Genomic DNA, 24,692 nt, shown 5'->3' with positions numbered 1-24,692 from the left:
CATATTAAATGTATGATTTTATTAATAAACGAGAGGCCTACCATCACCTGCTTCCCTCTGGCACTTTCCCTTGTAGCCCTGGCTTTATCCAGAATAATGGAAGGACATCCAGAAGGACATCCAGTCTAATTAGCATATTACTCTTTTATTGTTATAGATTTAAATGCACAACAAAACTCTTATTTTGAGTTGTAGTAGTATTAGGATATCTACTTAAGTAGCACCGGATGATTGGTGGCATTTATTTCCGTGTTGGTGATATTGTATATATAAAATACCAAGCCATCTCCTGGAGCAGAGAGAGGCAATTGAACTGGATTTGAATATAAGCTGAAACCATACTTTGGTTTTGCAGTATTGTACAACCCACCTAATATTGTTGTATCTCAGTTTGCTCAGCTATATGTAAAGCAATATCCAGTCTTCAGTTACTGTAAGTTACTGTTCTTCCAAGTGATCCAGCCAAGTTTCAGTTCTTGCCTACTAGCACCTGCTAGATCATTTGACTGGATGTGAATTGAGGACTATGACACGTTCATTTACCTGCCCTGTTTGAGGAACCCAGGAGTTTAGATTTGACCATGGAAGATGTTCACTGTGCTGTGAAGAATGGAGTGCAGAATTTGGTGTCCTTTTCCCACACATATAATGCAGTGTCAGTATGGAGGGCTTGCGCTGAAAACTAAACATGCTCACTCTTCTTACCATTCTCCCACCTTATACATCTACACCTTGAAGTACCCTGACAACTTTTTAAAAGATGCATTCTTATTAGGTATACTGATTTTTTTTATATCTTACCAAAAAATGTGACAGCATAATTACAAACATAATTTAAGTAGTAATTAAGTTACTATAATATCTGGAGGATAATCTCTTCTGTTTTCTGCAAATATATTGCGTCTGCTGTTTTCAAGAACTTCATAGTATGGTTCCTAATTCTTTACCACTGATGACTCCCCTGTAAGCTTCAAAGAAAATAAGGCAGGGCAGAAGAGATTTATAAATATTATGAATTTCCTAAGCGCAGAACTAGGATTTAATTTTGTCAGCTTGGAAGCGAGCACAATGTTTGCACAAAGTAGGTGCTCAATAAATATTTATTTAAGAAATGACTGAAGCCCGGCTGGCATGATTCAGTGGTTAAGTGACCACCTGTGAACCCAGAGGTCACAGTTCGATTCCTGGTCAGGGCACATACCTGGGTTATGGACTCGATCTCCAATGTAGGGCATGCAGAACACAGCTGATCAATTATTCTTTCTCATCATTGATGTTTCTCTCTCTCTCTCTCTCTCCCTTTTTAAAATCAATAAACAATATTTTTTTAAAAATGACTTTGAAAGCTAGTTTGATTAAAAAAAATAGTCATTTATTATTTTTTTTGCTCAAATTGCTCTGATCAGAGTAATAGAACCTGAAAAGTCGCTATGTTTGCAAAGAAATAACCACTTGTAATTAAGAAACCAATTCTCATCCATCTTATTGTCTTATCACCTTTCATATTTTTAATATGTCACTGAGGTTTATCTTTAAAACTCCAAGAGCAAATTGCTTCAGGCAGTGACTATAAGTTTGACCATATGGACATTATTCTGCAATCTACATTTGAAATTGAAAACCAAATCTCATACTCGTGTTTGATAAAACATGGACTATTTATTTCTTAAAGGTTAAGGGGGAAATTTTGCCTGGATAAATTTTTAAAGTGCAAGTCAGTAGGTTAAATATTAATTTGAATGTCTACAATAATGGGGGCCTCTGCTATTTAAGGAAGTCATTATTCCAATGTGTAGTCAACAAGCATATTGATTAACATTAATTCACTACAAAAAGACTCCAATCATTTTCAACATAAGTTTTTCCTCTTTAACAGTAGCCTGAAGCTTGCCTTTTTTATCTTTTTGTCAATTTAGCAACAAATTTGCAATTAATCGTCTGCTGATTGCAATGAATGGTCTGTCAATAATATGCAACTTACATTGCTAAAAGGGTTAAACTGAGCTTTATTGTTTTCTTTTGTCTTGGGAATGCTTTATTTCCTTGAACAGATTTTGAATAGTTGTTTTAAGGTACTGTATGCCAGCTTTAAAGAGACACTTCAGGCTGCTCCTAGGGTATTAATCAAGATATGCCCTAACTTTCTTTTGGCATTGTAATATTTGGACATCTGTTCTGACTCCTTATATGTGAAATAAAACTCATACCAGATAGTAGAATAAATGATGGGTTTCATTATCTTAAATGTCATAACATTTGTTTGAATTATCAAGTGTAGATTTTAAATGCTGAAATTGTCATCTTGGTTTTGTTTCATCTATTTTCCTGTCCTTTCAAACCACTTAAGCCTGAAAAAAATTCTTTATTTTCTATTGCATTAATAATTTAAAGGAAATAATTTACAATTTTATGCAATAACAGTGAAATTGTTGTGCATGAGCTATATAGTCTGGTAATTTCTAAAAGCATAAATATTTTACTGAGAGAAACATACCCTTTTAAAACACAAAAGGTTTCTTATTATAATGGCAGTGTATTTAGTGACAAATAGTGCAGTTTTTAAAAGCCATTTGTTGACCATTATTATAGTTCTCTTTGTGTAAAGGTATAGATTCTTAGGTATTCGCTTATTAAATTCTTTTCCATTGTGTGTATCAGAAAGAATTTGTCTCTGATTGTATGGTGTCACTACTTAGTGACAACTACTTTTAAAGACTCATGCATCAACCTAAGATATTAGATAGATAGATAGATAGATAGATAGATAGATAGATATAGAGATAGAGATATAGAGATAGAGATAGATGGATGTAGAAAGATAGATATAGATATATATTGTATTTTCATTTAAATGACAAAAATAAAAAATTTGATTGTGATAGAAATCAGTAATACTTTAAAATCTGACTTAAAGGATCTCTTCATACCTTTGCCTTTCTTAAGAGCTCTCTCTCTCTCTTTTTTAACCAGTAGGATAACTTTGTCATGAAGCCATATCACCCACATCCACTAGGCTTGCAAACACTGGTAGCACTACATAGTGACTTAGTGTCTGTATTTTCATTTCACATGAGACCAAAAGAGTGGCATATAATTTGGCATACATAAAATGATTTAACTAAACCATGGAAGCAAAGTAGTACTTTACAAATGTGTAATTTTGAATATCATGGGCGCTTTCATCCTTTTATTCACTTTGCATATTTGATGTCAGACAGTCAGTGATGTTTTGCCTAGCAAAACATTTCAATCCAAGGTGTACATAATATTTTGTTTGTGAGAATAATTTATGGTGCTCCCAGTTCGTAAGTGAAAACCATTTTTAATAAATGTCACTTATTTGAAAAGAGATATGAACTAAAGTTTAGATTAAATTTATACTCTTGGATTTGTAAAACTAAGTACTTTAAAAAATATATTTTTTGTGTAGTAGGCTCCTCAAAACAAAACAAAAAATCCATTAAAAGTATTAAATATAGATCATCTCAAACTGTTGATACATTGGAGTTAGACATCTAAAATTTGGTCATTTTAGCCCAGCCAGGATTGCTCAGTGGTTGAGCATTAACTTTTGAACCAGGAGGTCATGGTTCAATTCTCAGTTATGTTTTGGTTGTGGCCGTGCAAGAGGCAGCTGATCAGTGACTCCCTATTATCATTCATTCATGTTTCTATCTCTCTCTCCTTCTCCCTTTCTCTCTGAAATCAATAAAAAACATATTTAAAATAAATAAATAAAATTTGGTCATTTTATAAAACTCTAAATAAATGAAAATATTACATCTTTATATATAAAAGCCTAATATGTTAAGTGTCTGATCTGTCAACCTATGGTCAACTGCTTGACCAATTGCTATGATGTGCACTGACCACCAGAGAAAAGACACTCTGATTGGTAGGTTAGTTTGCTGCTATGGTCTGGCTGATTAGGATGGGAAAGATGAGCCGGACACACCCTGGAGCCCTTCTACAGTCCCTTCTTGGCTGGCTGGCCCCATTGGCCCCAACTAGGACTGGTGAGACAGCCCCAATCGGCCCTGATCTCCAGCCAGGCCTAGGGACCCCACCAATGCATTAATTCGTGCATCGGGCCTCTAGTTAATCTATAAAATGGTAAATGAGCTAAAATTCTACATTAATGTATTAGAAAAATATACTTTTTAAAGGAAAACTTTCATAAGATAACACACTTTAGTTATACAGCTGCTCTAAGCAAAGGGACTTCATAATTTTATTTGAAGAACATTTTCTTACATTTTAAATCTTCAAAGCCCTTAAAAGCTTGAAACCAATCTGTTGGTGCCAAACTAGTATAGAATTTTTGACCAGCTATGTACCGATAATAGGTCTTACATTGGATTTGGCAGATTAAGATGACAGTTCCTTTAATTGCTCTGATGTGTACATAGCCATGACATGTATTTATGTGATGATTATTTTTTCTCTTCTTAGAGTGAATAGTAATAATTTTATATGGGAGAATTTTTTTTATGGTAAGTGCTAAATCCTAGAAGACATTATACTATTCAAACCCTTGGATTAACAAGAGTTACTGTCTCTTCTTTTAAGGCTTCAAATAGTAATGGAAACATGAAACTCCATTTTTGACCCATAATTTTTTTAAGTAAACATAATTGAAAATTTATATTTTCCTACTCATAGAACCATTTTGCTAAAAACATTTATATAAAACTATTTTATCAGAAATAGCAACACAGGCAAATATGTCTCTATAAGAGTGCATTGATTAACATTCAAAATAGATGCATTAACAATAGTTAAGTCTACTAGTATATAACTGAATAGTTTTACCTTTTGCAGAATTTGTCTGCGGTTATTATTATTCATTGCAACATACAAACAGTATATTTAAAATATTTTTATTATTTCAACTCTTCAAGTTTAGTTATTTTATTTCAAGGTATCATAAATATGTAATGTTATTATGACTTTTCTTACTATTGAATGTGAAATATCAAAATGACTTACAGTTTCTTGATATGTTACTTTTTGAGGTGACACATATCTTAATTGTACAGCATATGCCATGACCTCCTAGTTCATAGATTGAAGCTCAACCATTGAGCCATGCCAATCAGGCTGTGTATATTTTTCATAAATAATCTTTGAGTCAAAGTCAAGGCTCCATAGGCAATGTTAAAGGACTAACACTCAGCTTCTCATTATAGAGACTGTATTGAAGAGATCATCAAATGTGCTATTTTTTTTAAATCTGAATGTGGGTAACAGTTGTGTCCATTTAATCTTTGAGTGCACTTTTTAAAACTAGGTTTTATAATTTCAACAACAAGTTAGACAAAAAGTTTCACTGTGACCAAAGAAGACTTTGTCATCTCTGCTGAACTTCCTATTCATTTTTCTATCACAGCAGGAAACACAATATCAGTCCACTTATCCAAACTAACACAGCAGCAAGTCATTTCTGATCCATTCCTTTCCTCTTAGCTCTCAATCAGTACCCAATCAATCATTAAGGCCAGTGTTTATCTGTTAACTACTTCATGAAAAACTACCTTCTTCTCCATAAATACACACTACTACTGGTCTACCTCAGCAGTTATTTTATGTTTCCTCAATAGTGAGCCCACCAAAGAAATCATCAATACAGTATCTAAGTGACTGTTCCCAAATGCAAATATGATGCCCTGTTTAAACCATGTCCATGATTTTTTTTTTTTAGAATCTATTATCATCTCTCTAACATGATTACAGGCCTTTTCTTTCCATTGTTTGGAGTTAGAAAAAAAAGTGAATGAGAACAGAATCTCAAGGACTTTTACTGAAGAGAAAGGTAGAAGAGGCTTAGCTGGCCAAGTAAAGTGAGATAGACTGAACTGGAAAGTAGGAGGAAAACAAGGAATTGTTTTGATTCAAGTCAAGATGAGAGAACATTGGGAAAGAGGGAGGAAGTAGAAAAGGAATGAAGGAAAGAAGGAAGAAGGGAAAAGAAATTGGGTAAAAATTGCCACGAGGTCAAGGATATAATTTATAATAGAGTGATGAGTTACACTACATACTGCATTGTGATAGTAATGGAGGCAGAGCTAGAAATCATAGTCAATAATTTTAAGTAGTGAAGTAGAAAGGCCCGCTGTAGTGTGTGAGGAAAAGGAAGTGAAATTAGGCATTCTAGGTAGGATCTTAAAGAAGTCTGGATGAAAGATAGAAAGTGCCAGAATTTGCAGGCACAGCAGGTTAAGGGATTTTTACATTATTAATACCTAAGCAATTTTCGATGTCAGGGAAAAAGAGCCCATAGAGAGGGCGAGGATTGACTACAGAAGAAGAAGGATATAAATTCTTGATGAATTGTGGTTCCTAAGAGATTGAGAAGGGATAAGATCCCAAGCACTGGTTCAGGGAATTGTTTTATAACAGAAGTCCTTCCTCCAAGAAATGGAGGAAGGACTTCTGTTATAACTGAAGAGATGGTATGTTTGGAAACAGTAACATGTTTTTTGATGACGGGTAGAATGTTGGAAAGTTTCTTTGGTTAGCTTCGTGTGTGTGTGTATGTGTGTGTGTGTGTGTGTGTGTGTGTGTGTGTGTGTGTGTGGCATATGAGGCTACCTACATATGTGTGAAAAGAGTGAGAATATCTAATATGCCCCATGATTGGCCAACTAAAATAGAGGGCTTGAGTCCAGTACAGATTAATAAATGAAAATTACTGTCTTAATTTATGTACAGGCAGAAAACCTAAATAGATCACAGAAAATACTATTGCTATAAGTCATTTACTTTCCCTCTTTGATAAAAGACATAAGGAATTATACTATAATAAACTGCTATCTCTATACCTCTGAACCAGTACCAAATTATTTTAATTATTCTAGTTTTATAACACATTTTCATATCTTGTAGAGCTGGAGACACCTTCCTTAATTATTTTACCCTTTTTAAAGATTTTGATGGTTATTTAGAAGTTTAATATTGTTAGATAAAATCAATATCATTTTTATCTTGTTGTTTTTTTTATCAATATAATTTTTTATTCAAGTTGCTTTAAGTACCTGGCCAAATCCTTTGGTATTTGGATTAGATATGACTTGATACATAAATTTTGGAAGTATTGGAATATTTTTAATAACATGTCCTATCTTTTTAAAAGATGTATTTCCCTACTTAATTATGTTTTCTCATATGGTTCTTAGTAGGATCTAAAGTTTCTATCACATTAGGAACACTATTCATTTTGCCATACAGAATAATCTCCAAATATCTTCACTAGAATACTGTAAAGTGGTACCAGTATTCCCTTGTAAAGATAACAAAGTTGTGACTCACAGTTTGCTCAAAGTCATTAGTCTTGAAAGTGAACTCTTTCTGAATTTATAGTTCGTTCCCTTTAGGGTGTATTAGAGATGCTAATTTAATTTGTTTCCTAAAAATTGCAGTACATAGAGCCAGAATGAGCAAAAGAAAGCAACAACACTAGTTTCTTACTTATTCTTTTTTTAGAGAAACCAAAATATGGCTGCTGGGTTAGTTTATAGCTTTTGGCAGTTCTCTTTCAAGCCTCCTGGGATTATGCCAAAGGGACAGGCCCCCATGAGAATTTGGTCTGAATTCTTATCCAAATGAACACCTGCTGTCATTGTTCATTATCAATCCTGGAGTCAGCAATGCCAGCTCTCTTTTTGTGGTGGAACCCATTCAGTACAAGGAAAAGGCATGCCAGTGTTCCTCAGTAGTCTTTCATTTTCCCTCTATTTACTGCATGATCCATTGCCTAAGTATGCTGGAGATAGAGCTAACATTAAGTTTATCTTGGCTATTTAGTAGTCTGTTTTTAGGAGTTTGCTCAGTTATAGTCCAGTCTACTTAAATGGTCTTCTTTTGATACTCTTTCCCCGACCCCACCCTCCATCCCTGTTTATCTTCCTTTGAAAAAGGAGAGATTTGTTGTTGCAAAAATATATGCTTATAAAGCAAATTATACTATACAATCTATTTTTAAAAGTCTGAGTTCGTTCTCTAAATTTGCAGAAACAAATAATTCAAACAGAAGTAAACTCAATGATAGTCTCCCTATGGATAAACCAATATTGATCACTCATCCTTGGTACTTGATTCATATTCCTTTGCTTTTGTTTTATTGTTCTGCTGGATGTATCCTTTTAATTATGAGGTATTCTAAATTGATTTTTGGAACAGATTAGTGTTAAAGTCAAAATAAATGATTTAAAAATTTTTAATTAATGATAATGCTGCATAATATATCATAAATAGCCAAGCCAATATTTTTTCTCTAATTTCATACTATTGGACAGAGAAAAGTGAACTATCTTGATATCCCTGCTTTATAGCAAACCAGGAAGTTGACCATCTATACATAACAAAGTTGTATCTTAGAATGTCAAAAAAATAGAGGGTTGTTTTGGTAACTTTTATTTGTACTCATCCATACCTTTGTGTTCTTTTCACTTGTGGATTAATTCAATTACTCAACAACTTACAGAGGCTAAAGTGTACATAAAAATTACATTTCTGTCAAGCTCTTGTCTTTCAGGGAAAAGCAATGCTCTCCCATCTGCAGTGGGCATTGGTCCCTCTCTTGTTGTGCCTCATGCTTTGTTATGCATGAATAAGCACATTAGCCTTTTCACTTCATTCATTAGACTTTTCGTCCTTGATTAGTGTTTTCAGAGTTCTCTCAAATACATAACTTCTTTATTTCCTCTGTGTTTGGTTTTTTCTTTTTTATCTCCACTATGAAACGGAATTAACAGTTAATCACAATAGCCCCGTTTCTATTGAGATGACTGGTAAATATATTAGTTTCTCATTGAAGTGATTAATCATGTGTATGAAGAATGGGAAAATATCTCCTTTGGAATAAGAGGGATTACTGTTAAAAGTCAGCAAGAATCGTTTGTACTTGAAAAGCTTGAATCACAGTAATCCACCAATCTCTCACACTCAGTGTGGTTCTGTCTCATAGAAACTCTTGATTTAAAAAAAAAAAATTAAAAATAAAGAAACTCTGAATGGATTTCCTAAAAGGAAGAAACATCTTCTTATTAGAATTCAGAATTCTTAAATTTGGGGTCTTAGAGCTTAGTTACACTTGTCACCAATTCTCCAAAAAGAAAAATTTCTATTTGTTGTTTTTTCTTTTTCTTTTTTTTTTAATATATTTTATTGATTTTTTAAAGAGAGGAAAGAAGAGAGATAGAGAGCCAGAAACGTTGATGAGAGAGAAACATCGACCAGTTGCCTCTTGCACACCTCCTACCGGGGATGTGCCCGCAACCAAGGTACATGCCCTTGACTGGAATCGAACCCGGGACCCTTCAGTCCACAGACCGACGCTCTACCACTGAGCCAAACCGGCCCCGGCTGTTGTTTTTTCTTGAGCAAGATAAGATATATATGTCAAAAAGTTGCGTGTGGAACAAACAACTAATAAAGACACATTGAAAACATTCTTAGCACACTTTGAAGTCATGTAGTATATTTAACTTGACTAGATAGGCCTCTTCATACCATAATTAATTTCAAAGGACTAAGAGCTTTTCTACCTCATCATTTCTCCACTTAGGCCATCCTTCTGGCTCTGGAATAACAATATTTTCAACTAATTTTTAACATTTATGTTCACATGCTCTATTTTACACGTACTTTGAGCATGAAGCCAAAGCCAGTTATTAAAGGGGATATATAAATGAAATAGAAATCAATTCCTAGAAGTAAATATTACAAGTGACCAATGGTGAAATGGTGAAATAAATCAGTCTTGCACAGAAATGTGAACTACATATTTTTCTAATTCACAACATCTTCTTGGCAATGATATTGTTAAGAAGTAGTTAATTTAGAAAAATGTTACTCAAACCCTAGCCAGATTGGCTCAATGGATAGAGCATTGGTCCATGGACTTAAGAATCCTAGGTTCGATTCCCGTCAAGGACCGGGTGCACATAGGAGGCAACCAAACCGTGTGTCTCTGTCACATTGATATTTCTCTCTGTGTGTCTCTCCCCTACGCCTCCACTTTCTCTAAATATCAATGGGAAAATATCCTTCAGTGAGGATTAACAAACAAAAAAATTCAAAACAAAATATTATTCATTAACTTTTTTGTCTTTATTTTCATAAGGACAATAGGATACTAAAATATCCTTTTTTTTCTTTTCTGTTTCTCTCCTTAGGATGCCTCCATTGCACACAGATTCCACATCATGAGAGAAAAACACCCAGAGAAATTCAACAGTAGGTAAGATAATACAAATGATAAAATTGCCGGGACTGGTTTGGCTCAGTGGATAGAGCGTCGGCTTGGGGACTGAAGGGTCCCAGGTTCGATTCCGGTCAAGGGCATGTACCTTGGTTGCGGGCATATCCCCAGTAGGGGGTGTGCTAGAGGCAGCTGATCGATGACTCTTTCTCATCGATGTTTCTAACTCTCTATCTCTCTCCCTTCCTCTCTGTATAAAATCAATAAAAAATATATTAAAAAAAAAAAAAAAAAAAACAAAAAAACAAATGATAAAATTGTAGTTATGGTTGCTGTTAATAAATTGTGTCATAAAATAGATCCCATATGGTATAAAATATTTCACATATAATAACTGGATAAGGCTTGGTGTGTAGGCATAAAGACAATGTGTAAAGGAATTCAAACTTTCCCCTTAGGTTTTAATGTGGTTATAATGGAAAAGGCAACATGTTCACCTATAGTCCATTGCCACACGCTGAAAAGAAAGATTTTGAGCATAAGGTGAAAATAATATTTTATTAAGATATACTGAAGTCTTTACATCACTAATAGGAAGATTTGATCCTCCCAAAACCCAAAGGAAAAATATGGGCTTCTAATTTGATAATGCTGAGTAACTGTATATTACATAAATATCATGTTGGGACTCTAATCCTTATATTATGTGACCAATATTGGCCTCAACTAAGTGGAAATTGAACCGGAGATATATCAATGCTAACGAAGTACTTTATTCCTTTTTAAATCTTTATTGTTGAAATTATGTCCTCTATTTCCCCCCATCGACCCATTCCAGTCCACTCCCTCCTACAACCCCAGGCCTTTAAAAACTTTTTCATCAAAGAGAAAAGCTTTGATGACCAAAATTAGTGTTGCCACTATATAGCATGTCACATTTTCCTCTCCAGAATGTAGACATTGACACTTTTTCTGACATTCAAGGATATAGGGAAAGTTTTGGCTTTGCATCCTCCCATTTCTAGAAGGAAATAATGGCTCTCTCTACGCTCCCGGAAAAATGGGGCAGCAGAAGTGAATTATCTTTTGCTTCAGTTATACCTATTCCTACTGTTCATTTCATGAAGTTACAAACTCATAATCAGAATCATATGTGTTAATGTTCAGAGCCCAAGGACTCTATGGTCTCTGTATTTGGTTTGGTTGATATTGTGTCATGAATTTTACAGACCACTTATTAGAAAACTGCCTCTGAAATCCTTCTATTTATTTTAATAATGTAACCAGTATATTGACATAATTTTCTTACATGTAGGTTCATAAAAATATTGTTAAGATGTCAAAATTAGTTTAGATTTTTTTTAATCTCTAGACTTTAGTGTATTACTGTATATGAGAACCATCATAGCAATTAGTTTCATGATTAGTGAGATCCTTTCTGATTTTTTATTAATTTTATCTATTTAAATGTTTTAGCAAAATGTATAGAAACTTTATTTCTGCCCTGGCTGCTGGGGCTCAGTTGGTGAGAGCATTGTGTCAGGGCACAGGCCTAGGCTTTGGCTTCCATTCATGGTTAGGGTGTGTGGGGAAGGCAGCCAATTGATGTTTCGCTCTCACATCAATATTTTCTCATTCTCTCTCTCTCTCTTTCTCCCTTCTCTCTCTCTCTCTCTCTCTCTCTCTCTCTCTCTCTCTCTCTCTCTCTCTCTCTCTCTTCAAATCAATAAAAGCATGTGCTCGGGTGAGGATTTAAGGATTTTTTAAAAAAGCAACAACTTTCTAACAGCTATTTTATGTTTTGCCTTGAGCTCTTTCTTACATTACAAATCATAAATCAATCATGGAGTTATAGTTTGCTTTTTCTCTCCTAGCTCAGATAGCTATAAGTTTTGTTTCTAAGAAAATGTAAAAAGTATATATCAATATGTGTGCATTTCTACATAATGTCTTTAGAAGGATTAACAGGAAACGTTTAAAGTAGTTGGGTGGAGATGGAGATTTTATTTTATGTTTTTGTGTACTGTTTAAATTTGTGCCACACATATTATAAATTTAAGTAGAAAGTAATCTAGTTACACATTTACACCTATAAGATTCATTTCTAAAACATTTTTGTTTTATAAGGTTTAATTTTATTTCATAAAATAGATGAAAATGTAGTAGATTTTAGCATTTAGTAATTAACTTTGAATATTCTCAAAATGAACATATTTATTAATGTATATAAAATAATATGATCAAATTGACTTGCCTTTGCTTATCCGATGCCATCCTATAAAGTGTTCATGAGTCAATATTCATACATTAAAATAGATTTCAAGCAAAATAAGTGCTGTTTGGAAAATGCAGCATGCAGTGTACATCTTCAGGGTTTTCACAATTTAATAGCCTATTAACAGCTTTAAGGAATACACATGGGAACAAAAGTTTAATGATGTTTAAGGCATTTTTGCATAAAACTTATTCAGCAGAGATAGAGAGACAAAAGCAGAGAAATATGGAGGTGGGAGGAGGGAGAAAGTAGAATTAAAAGTACAGCCAAAGCCGGTTTGGCTCACTGGATAGAGCATTGGCCTGCGGACTGAAGGGTCCCAAGTTCGATTCCGGTCAAGGACATGTGCCTTGGTTGCGGGCACATCTCCAGTGGGGGATGTGAAGGAAGCAGCTGATGGATGTTTCTCTCTCATCGATGTTTCTGGCTCTCTGTCCCTCTCTCTTCCTCTCTGTAGAAAATCAATAAAATATAAAAAATAAAAAATTAAAAGTACAGAGAGGTATATCAATATATTTATGCGATACCTAAAAAATTGACAGCAAATATATAAGAATGCCAGTATTTATGATCCTTCCTCATGTCAGAGGCTAATGAATCTTGTTCCCTATAGTAATTTTCATTCTTCTTAATGATAGAAACATATTATTCACATGTATCCACTTAATTTTTTATTGTCAATTGCAATACTACTTTATGACATTTCCCACTGCCCAATATGTGGTTACCTGTCATTTCCAACTATATATTTGTGCACTTTGATGTGCTTATAAAATGTAAAACTACATCTTATTGCAACTTATTTGTAAATTTTACATACAGGCACATCTTGCTTATATAATTTAAAGGGACTATTTCTTTTGAAACACTAGTATCATAGAAAATGCCTTCTAGATTAATGTAGGTCACATGTGCTGATGTGTGTTCAAAGAATGCCAGGTAAATAGTAGGTGCTCAGTGTGCTATTGGCTAACAATATTTTAAAATTACAATCAGCTCTAAAATTACATATATTACCAAATTAGTTAGGCATATGCATTTGATCTACACTTTTGTAGCTTGTCTTCACTTAGAATTAGAAGCATTAGGTAATTCCTAAAGTGCAATGCAGCATATTTTGGATATGAAAAAATTTTAAATCTCTATGATGAAGGCATGCCAGATATAGTACAGAGCAGTTTCTTTCTTGCAAGGACAGATTTTCAGATTTCAACATTGAGACAGATTCAGCCATAGCACTCTCTCATATTTTCAGGAATTTGCAAATGGACCTTTTTAAGTACTCCTAATAATGGTGTTTCAGATCAGATCTCTTGTTACAATAAATCATATGCCATTAATATTATCCTCTAGCATGCTCACCTTGGAATTCATTTATATTTCAAAGAACATGATGTTTCTAACATTATCTTAAGGAAATTAATTATCAAAATATATAGTTCTGCTCCCTATGCTGCTTATGACAGAAATGGAAAGAACTGGAGAAGATAATGATTTTTCCGGTGCTTAAGAGAGTGCTGGTCTAAAGGTTTATATCGTATTCTTTTAAAAATGTCTATGTAAATCTACAGTATTGTTAAAAGGAAGTATGCTGTGTCACTTCCTAAACTTTAAGATATTCTTCAATCAAACTGAATTTAAATAAATGTTTACATTCTCTTAGACTCAAAACAAAACAATCATTAAGGAATTTATGCTTCTATTTAAAGCCATTTAGTACATAATATTGGTATTATAAATTATTTATATAATTTGACTGTTACTATGTACCATTACATTTATATTATTATAATTCACATACATTACATCTCTCCTAGTTCTATTTAGGTAGAGCAATTTAATTCCTGCTTTTGATAAATATTGATATTAACAATTATGTACCCATTAAAATATGTATCCATTAAAATGATAAGTACAAAGGCTTATAATATTTTAGGGGAAATGCAAAACTTTTAATTCATAAGTATAGCATGCCACCTTAACAAAGACTGACAAGTAATACACAAAATGGAACAAGCTATAGAAAAAGTATTGGTGGTCTAACAAAAAAAGTTTTAATATTGTGGTCATAGCTCGTTTTCAAGGAACCAGTTCAAATTCTTTTTTTAATTAAATGTATTGGGGTGTCATTGGTTAATAGGATCATATAGGTTTCAGGTGTGGACGTCTATGTTACAAGATCTGTATATTGTACTGTGTGCCCACCACCCAAAATCACATCATCTTCTGCCACTATGCATTAGGCCCCCTTCATCTACCCCCTCCACCCACTTCCCTCTGGCAGCTACCACATTGCTGTTTGTGTTCACGAGTTTTAATTTTATATCCCACATACCAGTGATATCATATGGTTCTTAGCTTTTTTCTGCCTGATTTATTTCACTTAGCATAACATTCTTAAGGTCCATCCATATTGTCACAAATGGCAGTATTTCATCCTTTCTTATGCCTGAGTAGTATTCCATTGCATGTATGTACCACTTCTTTATTCAATCCTCTATCAAATTCTTATGACACTTGCCAGTAAACATTGATGGCCTGCAGTACTCCACAAAGATTAGATTTCATTAATTCCACACTGTTTATTTTAACAGAGATGGTCTCTAACTCCCTGAATGAGACAAAATTCATTTTCTTAGCCCCACTGCCACCCACCCCCACCCTGGTTCAGAGGCATGTATTTCCCTTCTGTACTAATTTCCTCTTTTTATTGAGAAGTACACAGCTAACCCTGGCCAGTTTGGCTCAGTAGATAGAGTGTTGTCCTGAGGATTCAAGGGTTCTGGGTTTGATTCCAGTTAAGGGCACATGCCTGGGTTGCGGGCTTGGTCCCCAGTAAAGGGCATGCAGGAGGCAGCCAATTAATGATTCTTTCTCATCATTTATGTGTGTTTTTTTTTGCTCTTCCTCTCCTTTCCTCTCTGAAATCAATAAAAAATATATACATTTTTAAAAAGAAACTACACAACTATAAAACAAATATGTGTGTGAATTTAAGTAAGGCAAAGCAACTCAATCAACATAGTGGTTTGGTAACAGATATGTCAGAGGGTGTTGCTTCCGAAATGTGTAATATTGACTAATATAGGAGACTGATCATTTTATAGTATTATATTAATAAACCCTGATTTTTAAAAGAACCAATGCTTTCCAAATTACCCAAGGAATAAATAGCATACATGAAGTTAGAAAGTGTGATGTGCTTTAAAATTATACTGATTCTGTGAATGATTCTTGATTTTCTGACAACAGGCCATGTGAGATCATGGAATGGGGCTCTTTCTGAGATTTTATTATCTACATAGCACATGAAGCATACTTAACACTCAATATATATTTGCTAAGCTTATCTCCTAAATTATTTATTATTGAGTGATTTATTTGTCTTCTAATCAAGGTCCTAAAGTTTGGGTAAAATATTGATTATCTGCTATTCATTAGGTTGACTATTTATTCTATAGACATTTAATAAGAGCCCCTTTTATATAATGGGCATCTAGCTAGAATAGAATCTTTGGAAACCCAAGGCATATGAAGAAATTAATGTAAGCTTAGATAGTAATAGGTTCTGTAGAAAAATATAAACTAGAAGAAAAGGCTGTGTTGCAGCAGTACAGAGTGAGGGACATTTTCTGGGCTCCCAAGTTAAGGTGACCACTGAGCTCTTAAAGATGTATGCTGAAGTAAAGGTAAGTAAAGGTTGCTTATGTATTCTCTGAGTTAGCTGAAGAAGAAACTTTTATTTCTAGTTTCTGTTCGCAAGCTACTTATATTTTATTAGTATTATTCTATTTCTATGCAAATCTTCTCAATACTATTTCCCTCCTCGCTTTTGCCTTTCTATTCCTAGGATTTGTGTTTTTGCTTTACATGAATTTGCCTGTGTTTTATGCAAAGACTTTATACACACAGGTACACACACACACATACACACACACACACACACACACACGCACACACTTCCTAAAATAGCAAATTAAGAAGCAAAATTTATGAGGTAACATTAGTTAATTCAGAGATTTCTATAGAATCACAGCCGAACAATTCGAGATAAAGTATTTTACCATGGAGAAGAGTAAGAAACTGTAAAAAAACAGTTTAAAGGGAAAAAAAACAAACAAAAAACCCCTGCTATTTTTACTACATGGTCTATGCCTACATGGAGACTTCCAGGAAATATTTGAGAGCAAACACATATGTATAATATCTATTATGTTACATATAAATTCATATACTTTTAACCATTTCATAAAAGAATCAATTGTAAAGGAAAAAACCAGAGATACACGTAGCCAGCAGTCAGAACTGCTATTTCCCAAAGCCCTCTCCCTGATGTACCCGCATTTTCTGTTAACATTGAAGCTCTTGTTTCCTTTGTGGTCAGGCCGCTCCCTTGAGCAGCATTAGTCTCTCTCACTATAACAAGAGCCAGTTGTGTTCTGAGGACTGAAGGGATTCACTAAACTAATTAGACAATGGACAGCTGACTTTGGGGAATGAGTCTGTGACATTGATCAATGTCAATGACAAACATGTTTTCCCCTTTTGATGTTCTGAGATAATCTATAGGCTAGAATTTGGAATTGATCAGCTTTTGGTTGTTATATTTTTTTTTTGGATAAAGTTAGTGCCAGATAAGGTAGTTAATTTGATATGAAGTTTAAATACCCAATTTATCATAGCCAGATGCTTTAGACTTCACACTGTCAGTAATATATAAACGTGTTTTTTGTTCTTCTAGAATAAAATCAATTGATTCTTGGTAGAAATTATCCCTGGGAATAATTTTGAGGACCCTGTTAATACCTATTCTTTATGGGACATATCAAGTGCCAATTTAGCCTACCTTGAGTTTTTTCCAAAGGGGTTAATCACATCATTATAAGGTAATTTTACCTGGAAGCAATCCCCAGGCATGGCTAATGGGGACTAATTAGATGCTCTCCATTGTTTCTTGCTCCACCTACGCATTAGTTGCTAATGCCTTTCCTTTTGGAACACGTGTTCTTTTAAAGCTATGTTGAGCATTCTTTTCTTACTGAACATAGGTAATTCTAAAATTGAATGGCTGATTTTTTAAAAATATATATGTATTTTATTGATTTTTTTTTACAGAGAGGAAGGGAGAGAGATAGAGAGCCAGAAACGTCGATGAGAGAGAAACATCGACCAGTTGCCTCCTGCACACCCTTACTGGGGATGTGCCCACAACCAAGGTACATGCCCTTGACCGGAATCGAACCCAGGACCTTTCAGTCCACAGACGGACGCTCTACCACTGAGCCAAACCGGTTTCGGCCTGATTTTTTTTGTTTGTTTGTTTGTTTGGTTTTTTTTTTGTTTGGTTTTTTTTAAGAACAGGTTTCCTCACAAATATTTTTCTTTTTTAAAAAAAATATATTTTATTGATTTTTGTACAGAGAGGAAGGGAGAGAAATAGAGAGTTAGAAACATCGATGAGAGAGAGTCATTGATCAGCTGCCTCTTGCACACCCACTACTGGGGATATGCCCGCAACCAAGGTACATGCCCTTGACCGGAATCGAACCCGGGACCTTTCAGTCCCCTAGCCGACACTCTATCCATTGAGCCAAACCGGTCTCAGCACAAATATTTTTCTTTAAAGAGAAAAAGTGGTATTTTCATAGGTAACATTTTTAAGATTGTATTTTATGTTTTATGTTTCTCCATGTGCAGTGTTTCACAACATTGAACATTTGACTTAAGCAACCCTCGTCCTCTCTATATGTATGCTAATATAAACCAGCTCTAAAATATGAAGAAATATTTCCTTATTAGGTTAAGATTCTGAGGAAAGTTAGAAATTACAAAAATCTTGATTTATGTGAAATTTTATTATAATTTATCAGAAATTTTCCCTTGCCACTTAAGGTTTAGATAGATAGATAGATAGATAGATAGATAGATAGATAGAGGGAGAGGGATAGAAAGTTCGAAACATCGATGAGAGAGAAACATCAATCAGCTGCCTCCTGCACACTACCTACTGGGGGTGTGCCTGCAACTGAGGTACATGCCCTTGACTGGAATCAACACTAGGACCCTTTAGTCTACAAGCCAATCCTCTATTCACTGAGCCAAACTGTTAAGGCACTTTATGGCCTTTTTAATATATTTTATTTGGTAAGCACTTATAAAAAAAAAAATCACAATTTGCTAAGATTTGCCAAGATGTCCCAGTTATAAACCTTTAGCCATCAAAAGGATTAAGGGTTCAATTTCCTCCCCTTTCCAGGAACATTGTCCACATATTGTCTAAAACGTCACCAACAGTGTTCTCCTGTCCCTTCAGTTCCAAAGCAAACGTCACATATTTTCTAGTTTTTGGTATAACAGCACTCCATTCCACTTATCAAAATCTCTTCTGTATACTATTACTTACTACACAGCAAACTGCTTGAAAGTGTGGCAGTATAGAACAGCCTTTTTATTATGTGCATAGCTTGTATGGGCAGTGATTCAAACAAGGCAAAGCAGGATGGCTAGTCACTGCTTTCTCACATGTGGGCCTTCAACTGGGAAGACTCAGTGATTGGGAGAGGTTTGACAGCTAAGGGATGGACTCAGCTGGAGGCATGGCTACTCTCATGTCTGTTGTCTGATGCTGGTTGTTGGTTGAGACCTTCCTTGGAGCACTGTATTGGTCAAGATTCATTAGAGAAACTGAACCAGTTAGGTTCAAATTGCAAAGGGTCATCTACTTTATTGAGTCCACAAATGCTGATATCATCCAAAAACACGCTCAAAGACATACCAGAAATAATGTTAATCTGGGCACCCTGTAGTACTCTAGTTGGCACATAAAAATAACCATCACAAGCACATGCACGCGATTTCTCCGTGTGGCCTGGGCTTTCTCACTGTGGTGGCCTAGGATTACCAGGCTTCTGACATGATGGCTGAGTCCTTCAAACGAGAGCACCTCAAGAAAACAGAAAGTATTTGGCCTCTTTTTGATTTAGTTGTGGCAGTGCCTGGTTTCATATTCACTGTGCTTTTTGTGACTGAAGTGCTCAGCAGCTCTCTCAGATTTAAATGCCCAGGACATAGACACCACTTTTCAAAGGGAGGATTTTCAACAGGAGTTTCAACAATGAATAATACCAAGTTTAAAGGGAATGGCATCACAACATACAGTTATAAGAATAGCTTCTATTTACTTAGGAACGACTCTTCCAAGCAATTAAGTCGTTTTTATCATACGATGTGTGTGTTTATTTTTCATCTTCAAAGTATGTCTACTCTGTAACAATTGCTATTTTCATCCTCCTATCAAAGCAGAACCAAAGCTCATTCTTTTAAGTCACGTGTGTGTGGGTTGTATAGTCAGAAATAAACCGTGCCTTTAAAATATCTCCTTGTTTCTCTATGTTCTGCCCCTCTATTTTTATTCATAATTTTTAAAAATTTTTTTTTAAATTTAAGTATAGTTGGCATATGATAGTAGTTAAATTAGTTTCAGGTGTATAATACAGTGATTTGACATTTTTATACCTTACAATATGTTCTAACCCTATTAATCATCAGTCATGCTTACAATGTCCTCATATTACAAGAATACTCACATAGCGTTAAGTAAATGATTAAATATTTATATATTTTTATTAGTCTTACTAAATAAAAAAAAACAACCTTACACAACTTTAACACAAATGCCCTTAACATTATTTCATATTTTCATCTTATTATTTTTAATGTGTGACACAAGAAATATTTATTACACATCTCTCATATGAAAGTGCTTGGAAAAGAAGTGAAGTTAATATTTAAATATCCTGCCTGCCCTTGAAACGCCTGCAGGTGAGTGGAAAAGACAAACCAAAATTAAATGTGGTAAAGCCTATCACTGAAGTTAAGTGCAAAATGGAGTGCAAAGTGCTGCCAGGAGGATGTGTCTATATTTGACTGAGTTGAGGAGGAGAGAAGACACCCCTTACAAAGGTATTCTCATACCCATGTCTACTACTCACAGCATCTTCCCCCAAAGATATTATTTTTAAAAAATATATTTTATTGATTTTTTACAGAGAGGAAGGGAGAGAGATAGAGAGTTAGAAACATCAATGAGAGAGAAACATCGACCAGCTGCCTCTTGCATACCCTCTACTGGGGATGTGCCCGCAACCAAGGCACATGCCCTTGACTGGAATCGAACCTGGGACCCTTCAGTCCACAGGATGATGCTCTATCCACTGAACCAAACTGGTTTCGGCCCAAAGATATTCTAATACTCATGTTGACTGCTCACAGTGTCGGTCCTCCAATGATATTCTTCTCATACCCTTGTCCACTGCTCACTGCATCACCCCCGCACCACCACCACCACCAAATATTCTCCTACCCGTGTCCACTGTTCATATTTACTAACCAGAAAATATTTTTATTGTTGAGAGTAGAAGGCCAGTTTGATACCATGCCAGCCGCTCAGAGTTTGTGGCTTATTTGGGAAAAGATACATGCAGATACACAGTTCTGTGAGATGAATGAAGGAATCAAAGTATCGTACATCCAAATGCACATGAGAAAATAATTCTTCTGTGGTGGTGATGGAGTAGTGGTGTTTGGAAGGCTTTGTAGGAAACATTTGGACATGGTTCTATAGGATCAGGGGCTTTAATATCATGTGCTGGGGTAGAGTAACATAGAACTGACTGCCCTGTGATGGGAGGATAAATAGTTCCAGACAGATAGATAAAAGTTTGAAATGTAAGCTTTAAGGGGATTTATTCATTTTACTGAGATCACAAAGAACTTGGTAGTCCTATTGGAAGCTTGGACTTCATCCTTAAGGTAATATGAAACAATTATAGGGCTTTAAACAAAGACATAAGACTAAGTAAATGGATTTTTAGAAGGAAAAAATTGGTTTACTGTTGCCAAACTTGGTGACTGATATGGGTCTGAATATGGATGTGAAGGAAATAGTGAGTGAATGAACGCAGAGGTTTGTAGGAAGAAGAGGTGGTGGTATTAATTGGTTCTTGGATTGTTGAATGTGAGGTATCTGGGGATTATCCAGGTCAGTTGCACAGACAATAAATTATTTACTGGCCTGGAATTAGGTGGGATGTCTTAGATGGAGATGAGGAATCATTACAATAAAGACGCCATTCTTGCTCCATCATCTTTTAACTGGCGAAATCCAAAGTCATGGTAACTGAGTCATTTGACTGCATTTGATTATTTGAACTGTGCTTGATATAGTAAATTGTAGTTATGACTTGAGGAGACTGACTTAAAATCGCTGGTGAATTATATTTTTAGAATTATACTAACATGTAATTACTAATTACCAGTTTTGCCAGTCATTTACTTAAATTATTTTATTTATTTAAGCTATTTTATCAGAAGCATTTATTTATAATTTAGGCATAACTAAATTAAATTGTTTAGTTTTTAGGATAAGCAAATTAAAAGCATAACTTTATCATTAGTCTCACAGAAAATCTCCTGTTGTTGAATGCCTTGAATTCAGTTTAAAATCCAGATTCTTATATAAAAAAGGAAAGAAGCCAGGGCATGCATCCTTCTAACCAAAGCTTTAAAAAATTATCTTAAGTACTGTACTTAAAGAAAAAGAGAAAGAAAATAAGAATTGGGCCAGCAGAGGGCGCTGGCCCTCATTCACTCAGTCATTGCAGCAAACCTTATGAACAAGAAAGTCCTTTCTTAATAAGCTCACTGGCAAAGTCATATTTTTGCTGAGTGCTGTGTTAAAGCCAAACTTAGATATTTATACCAGTAGTCCGTCCTTCTCTTGTGGAAGCATGAATCTCTCTTAGTGAAGTATAATTTGAGTTGTATTTAAATGCCAGCCGGCAGACTTGAGAATCTGTTATAAAATACCAAAATCTGTCAATCTGCGGTAGAGGTCAAAGGCCATCTGTGTACCCTAGTCCTGCTAATTTTATTACATTTAATGAACAGGCCCAGTTTTAAACTGATAAGCAAAAGGCTTTACTTCAGTCAAACTAAAAGTCAAAGTGTTGATACTCTTTCTTAATTATTAGCATTACTAGTTAAATAAATGCCAAAAGTTCTTAAACAATTTCCTAATTGGAACTGAGGGCACTCCAAAAAGAATTTTTTATTAAAAAAAAATTAGATGATTAAATTTAGGAACAGCATTATTTCAGTTTAATACATAGATTATTTTTTTATGAGAGTTTTTACCCACACACCTCTTTGGTTTAGAAATATATTGCAAAAATATAATTTTATATGCAAGTAATGCTATGTTTCTTTTAAAAGCATCCTAGCAAATCTTATATTTTACAATATTTTTACAATGTTTCTTGTATTCTTCTGTAGATAAGCAAAGAAGGAAAACCTTGATTTTTAAAGCACATATAAGCTCCTCAATGTTTAGAAATTATTGGCAAATGCATATTTTAGGTAGTTGTCTTTTTTTTTTTTTAATAATGCAATCTCTTTCGTGTACACTCTTTACTAGTATACGAGGATTTCTTGTTACTACAACATACAACATACTTTTCTTAAAGCTCGTGTACAATGAAATATATGATGTTTCTGTGTAATGTCTGAAATCTGTTTACATTTAAAAGATGATCTGAAGCGTATTCACTCCTTATGTTTTAAGGAGAAGTCAATGCTGCCCTTCTGCTTTATGATCCAGCACACTGGCAGTACAGTAAACAGCTTAAAAACCTGTGGGAAGTTCATTTTAATGGGTGACAGTGTGAGGGGGCCCCGTCTCCTTTCTTCATCCTCTGAAGCTTATAACAATCTTGTTTGCCAAGATGATTATTTAATAAAGTGACAAACAGCCCCACTGGTGGGATCCATTAATTTTGCCTCTAAAGTTTCCCCTTGTCGGGCATAAGAGGGTGATAATTAGGTTTCAGGTTAGAACAAAATAATCATGTCACTTATGTAGATACTTAAGATAAATGTAACCCCTTATATAAAAATTGGAACAATTAAAAGTTGTAAAATATTTTTCTATATAAACTTTTAGGCAAATACAGCTAATATATGATTATATGATGTTAAATTTTAGCTAGCATGACTCTCTGGAAGGCTACCAATTGGAAAAATAATATAAGAAGTGATTAACTTTTCAAGTAAAGTATTAGGCTTTGTAGAACATCTACCTAATAAAGTAGAACTCATTCATATCCTGATTTAATTTTTCCTCTGTACAATTTAATCTTCGAAAAGTCACAAAGAATCATTTTGTGCACGTATATTAATGCTCTCAATTTTGAACGTTGTTGAGGGCTCAAATTATTAGATACTACAAGTGATTATATTCAATTTTAGCATTATAGGACCCAGAAATTAACTGGATAGCACATCTTAAAGTGCTTAAATACTATATGAAGTTTGAATTTTCAACAGTGAAAATACAACTTATTAAAACAAGACACTAAAAGACTTAAAAAAATAAAATTAAAAAAAGACTCTTTCCCTGCCTTGGAGTTGATGGGAGCACGTTGTCTTAAAGTTCTAGAGCCCAATCCTCTCTAGCTTTAAATAACCAGAGGTAATTTCCTCTTCTCAAAGTTTGCAGAGTATTAAACACTTCCCTGAATCTATTTCCTGAACCAAGCTGGAGAGTGTTCAGTGCACATTCATTTAAAATACCTTTATGTTCGGACTCAATTACTTTTAATAGAGTGGAGAATGTTTGGTGTGGCTTTGAGTGCACAGCATGAAAGGGTGGGTTTCAGTTAGAAAACATAAAATTCGTTCCTGTGGATAGGTAATCTCTAGCGAAATATAGAAACCAGGAAACCTTATTGAAGACCATTAAATGTACTGCGAATGTCATGTACTTTTTATATACTTGTTAAATACAGAGTTATGACATAAATGAAGTAATGGTAGGATTCGGGCAAAAATTTTTAAAAAAATGATTTTTGTTGATAACATGCAAAAATGCTACATCAGTTTTTATTAACTCTGCAGTTATTTCTTTGAAGAGCTTTTATACAGCTGTGAAAACCTAGGGAGTTTTGTACAAAACAATTTTGACAAATGTTCATAATTTCATACCAGTAAAATGCATTTTAATGTCATTCAGAATGTTCCACTTAAACAAATAATAAAACTCACATTAACATTATTTTTGTGGTTTTTATTCAATAAGTTCACTATCAAATGATGCAAACAAGTTTTCCTGGTCTTTATTAAGAAACTAGACACCTGGTGCACGAAATTTGTGTACTGGGG

At 34.4% G+C, this 24,692-nt stretch overlaps 1 protein-coding gene across 5 annotated transcripts in view; it reads left to right on the top strand.

The window, feature by feature from the left end:
• The window catches only part of DGKB (diacylglycerol kinase beta), a 485,460-nt gene that overhangs the window by 254,042 nt on the left and 206,726 nt on the right, over window positions 1-24,692 (top strand). For all 5 annotated transcript variants that reach the window (XM_084897103.1, XM_084897105.1, XM_084897104.1 and 2 more), the window contains one exon: window positions 10,176-10,240. In XM_084897103.1, the coding sequence (XP_084753229.1) occupies window positions 10,176-10,240 (65 nt within the window). The remainder of the gene's footprint in view (window positions 1-10,175; window positions 10,241-24,692) is intronic.

This window comes from Pipistrellus hanaki (assembly GCF_964339955.1).
Source record: "Pipistrellus hanaki genome assembly, chromosome: 10".
In the NCBI taxonomy this organism is placed as follows: Eukaryota; Metazoa; Chordata; class Mammalia; order Chiroptera; family Vespertilionidae; genus Pipistrellus; species Pipistrellus hanaki.
The sequence above is the reverse complement of the archived record's forward strand: the minus strand, read 5'-3'. Positions and strand labels throughout refer to the sequence as shown.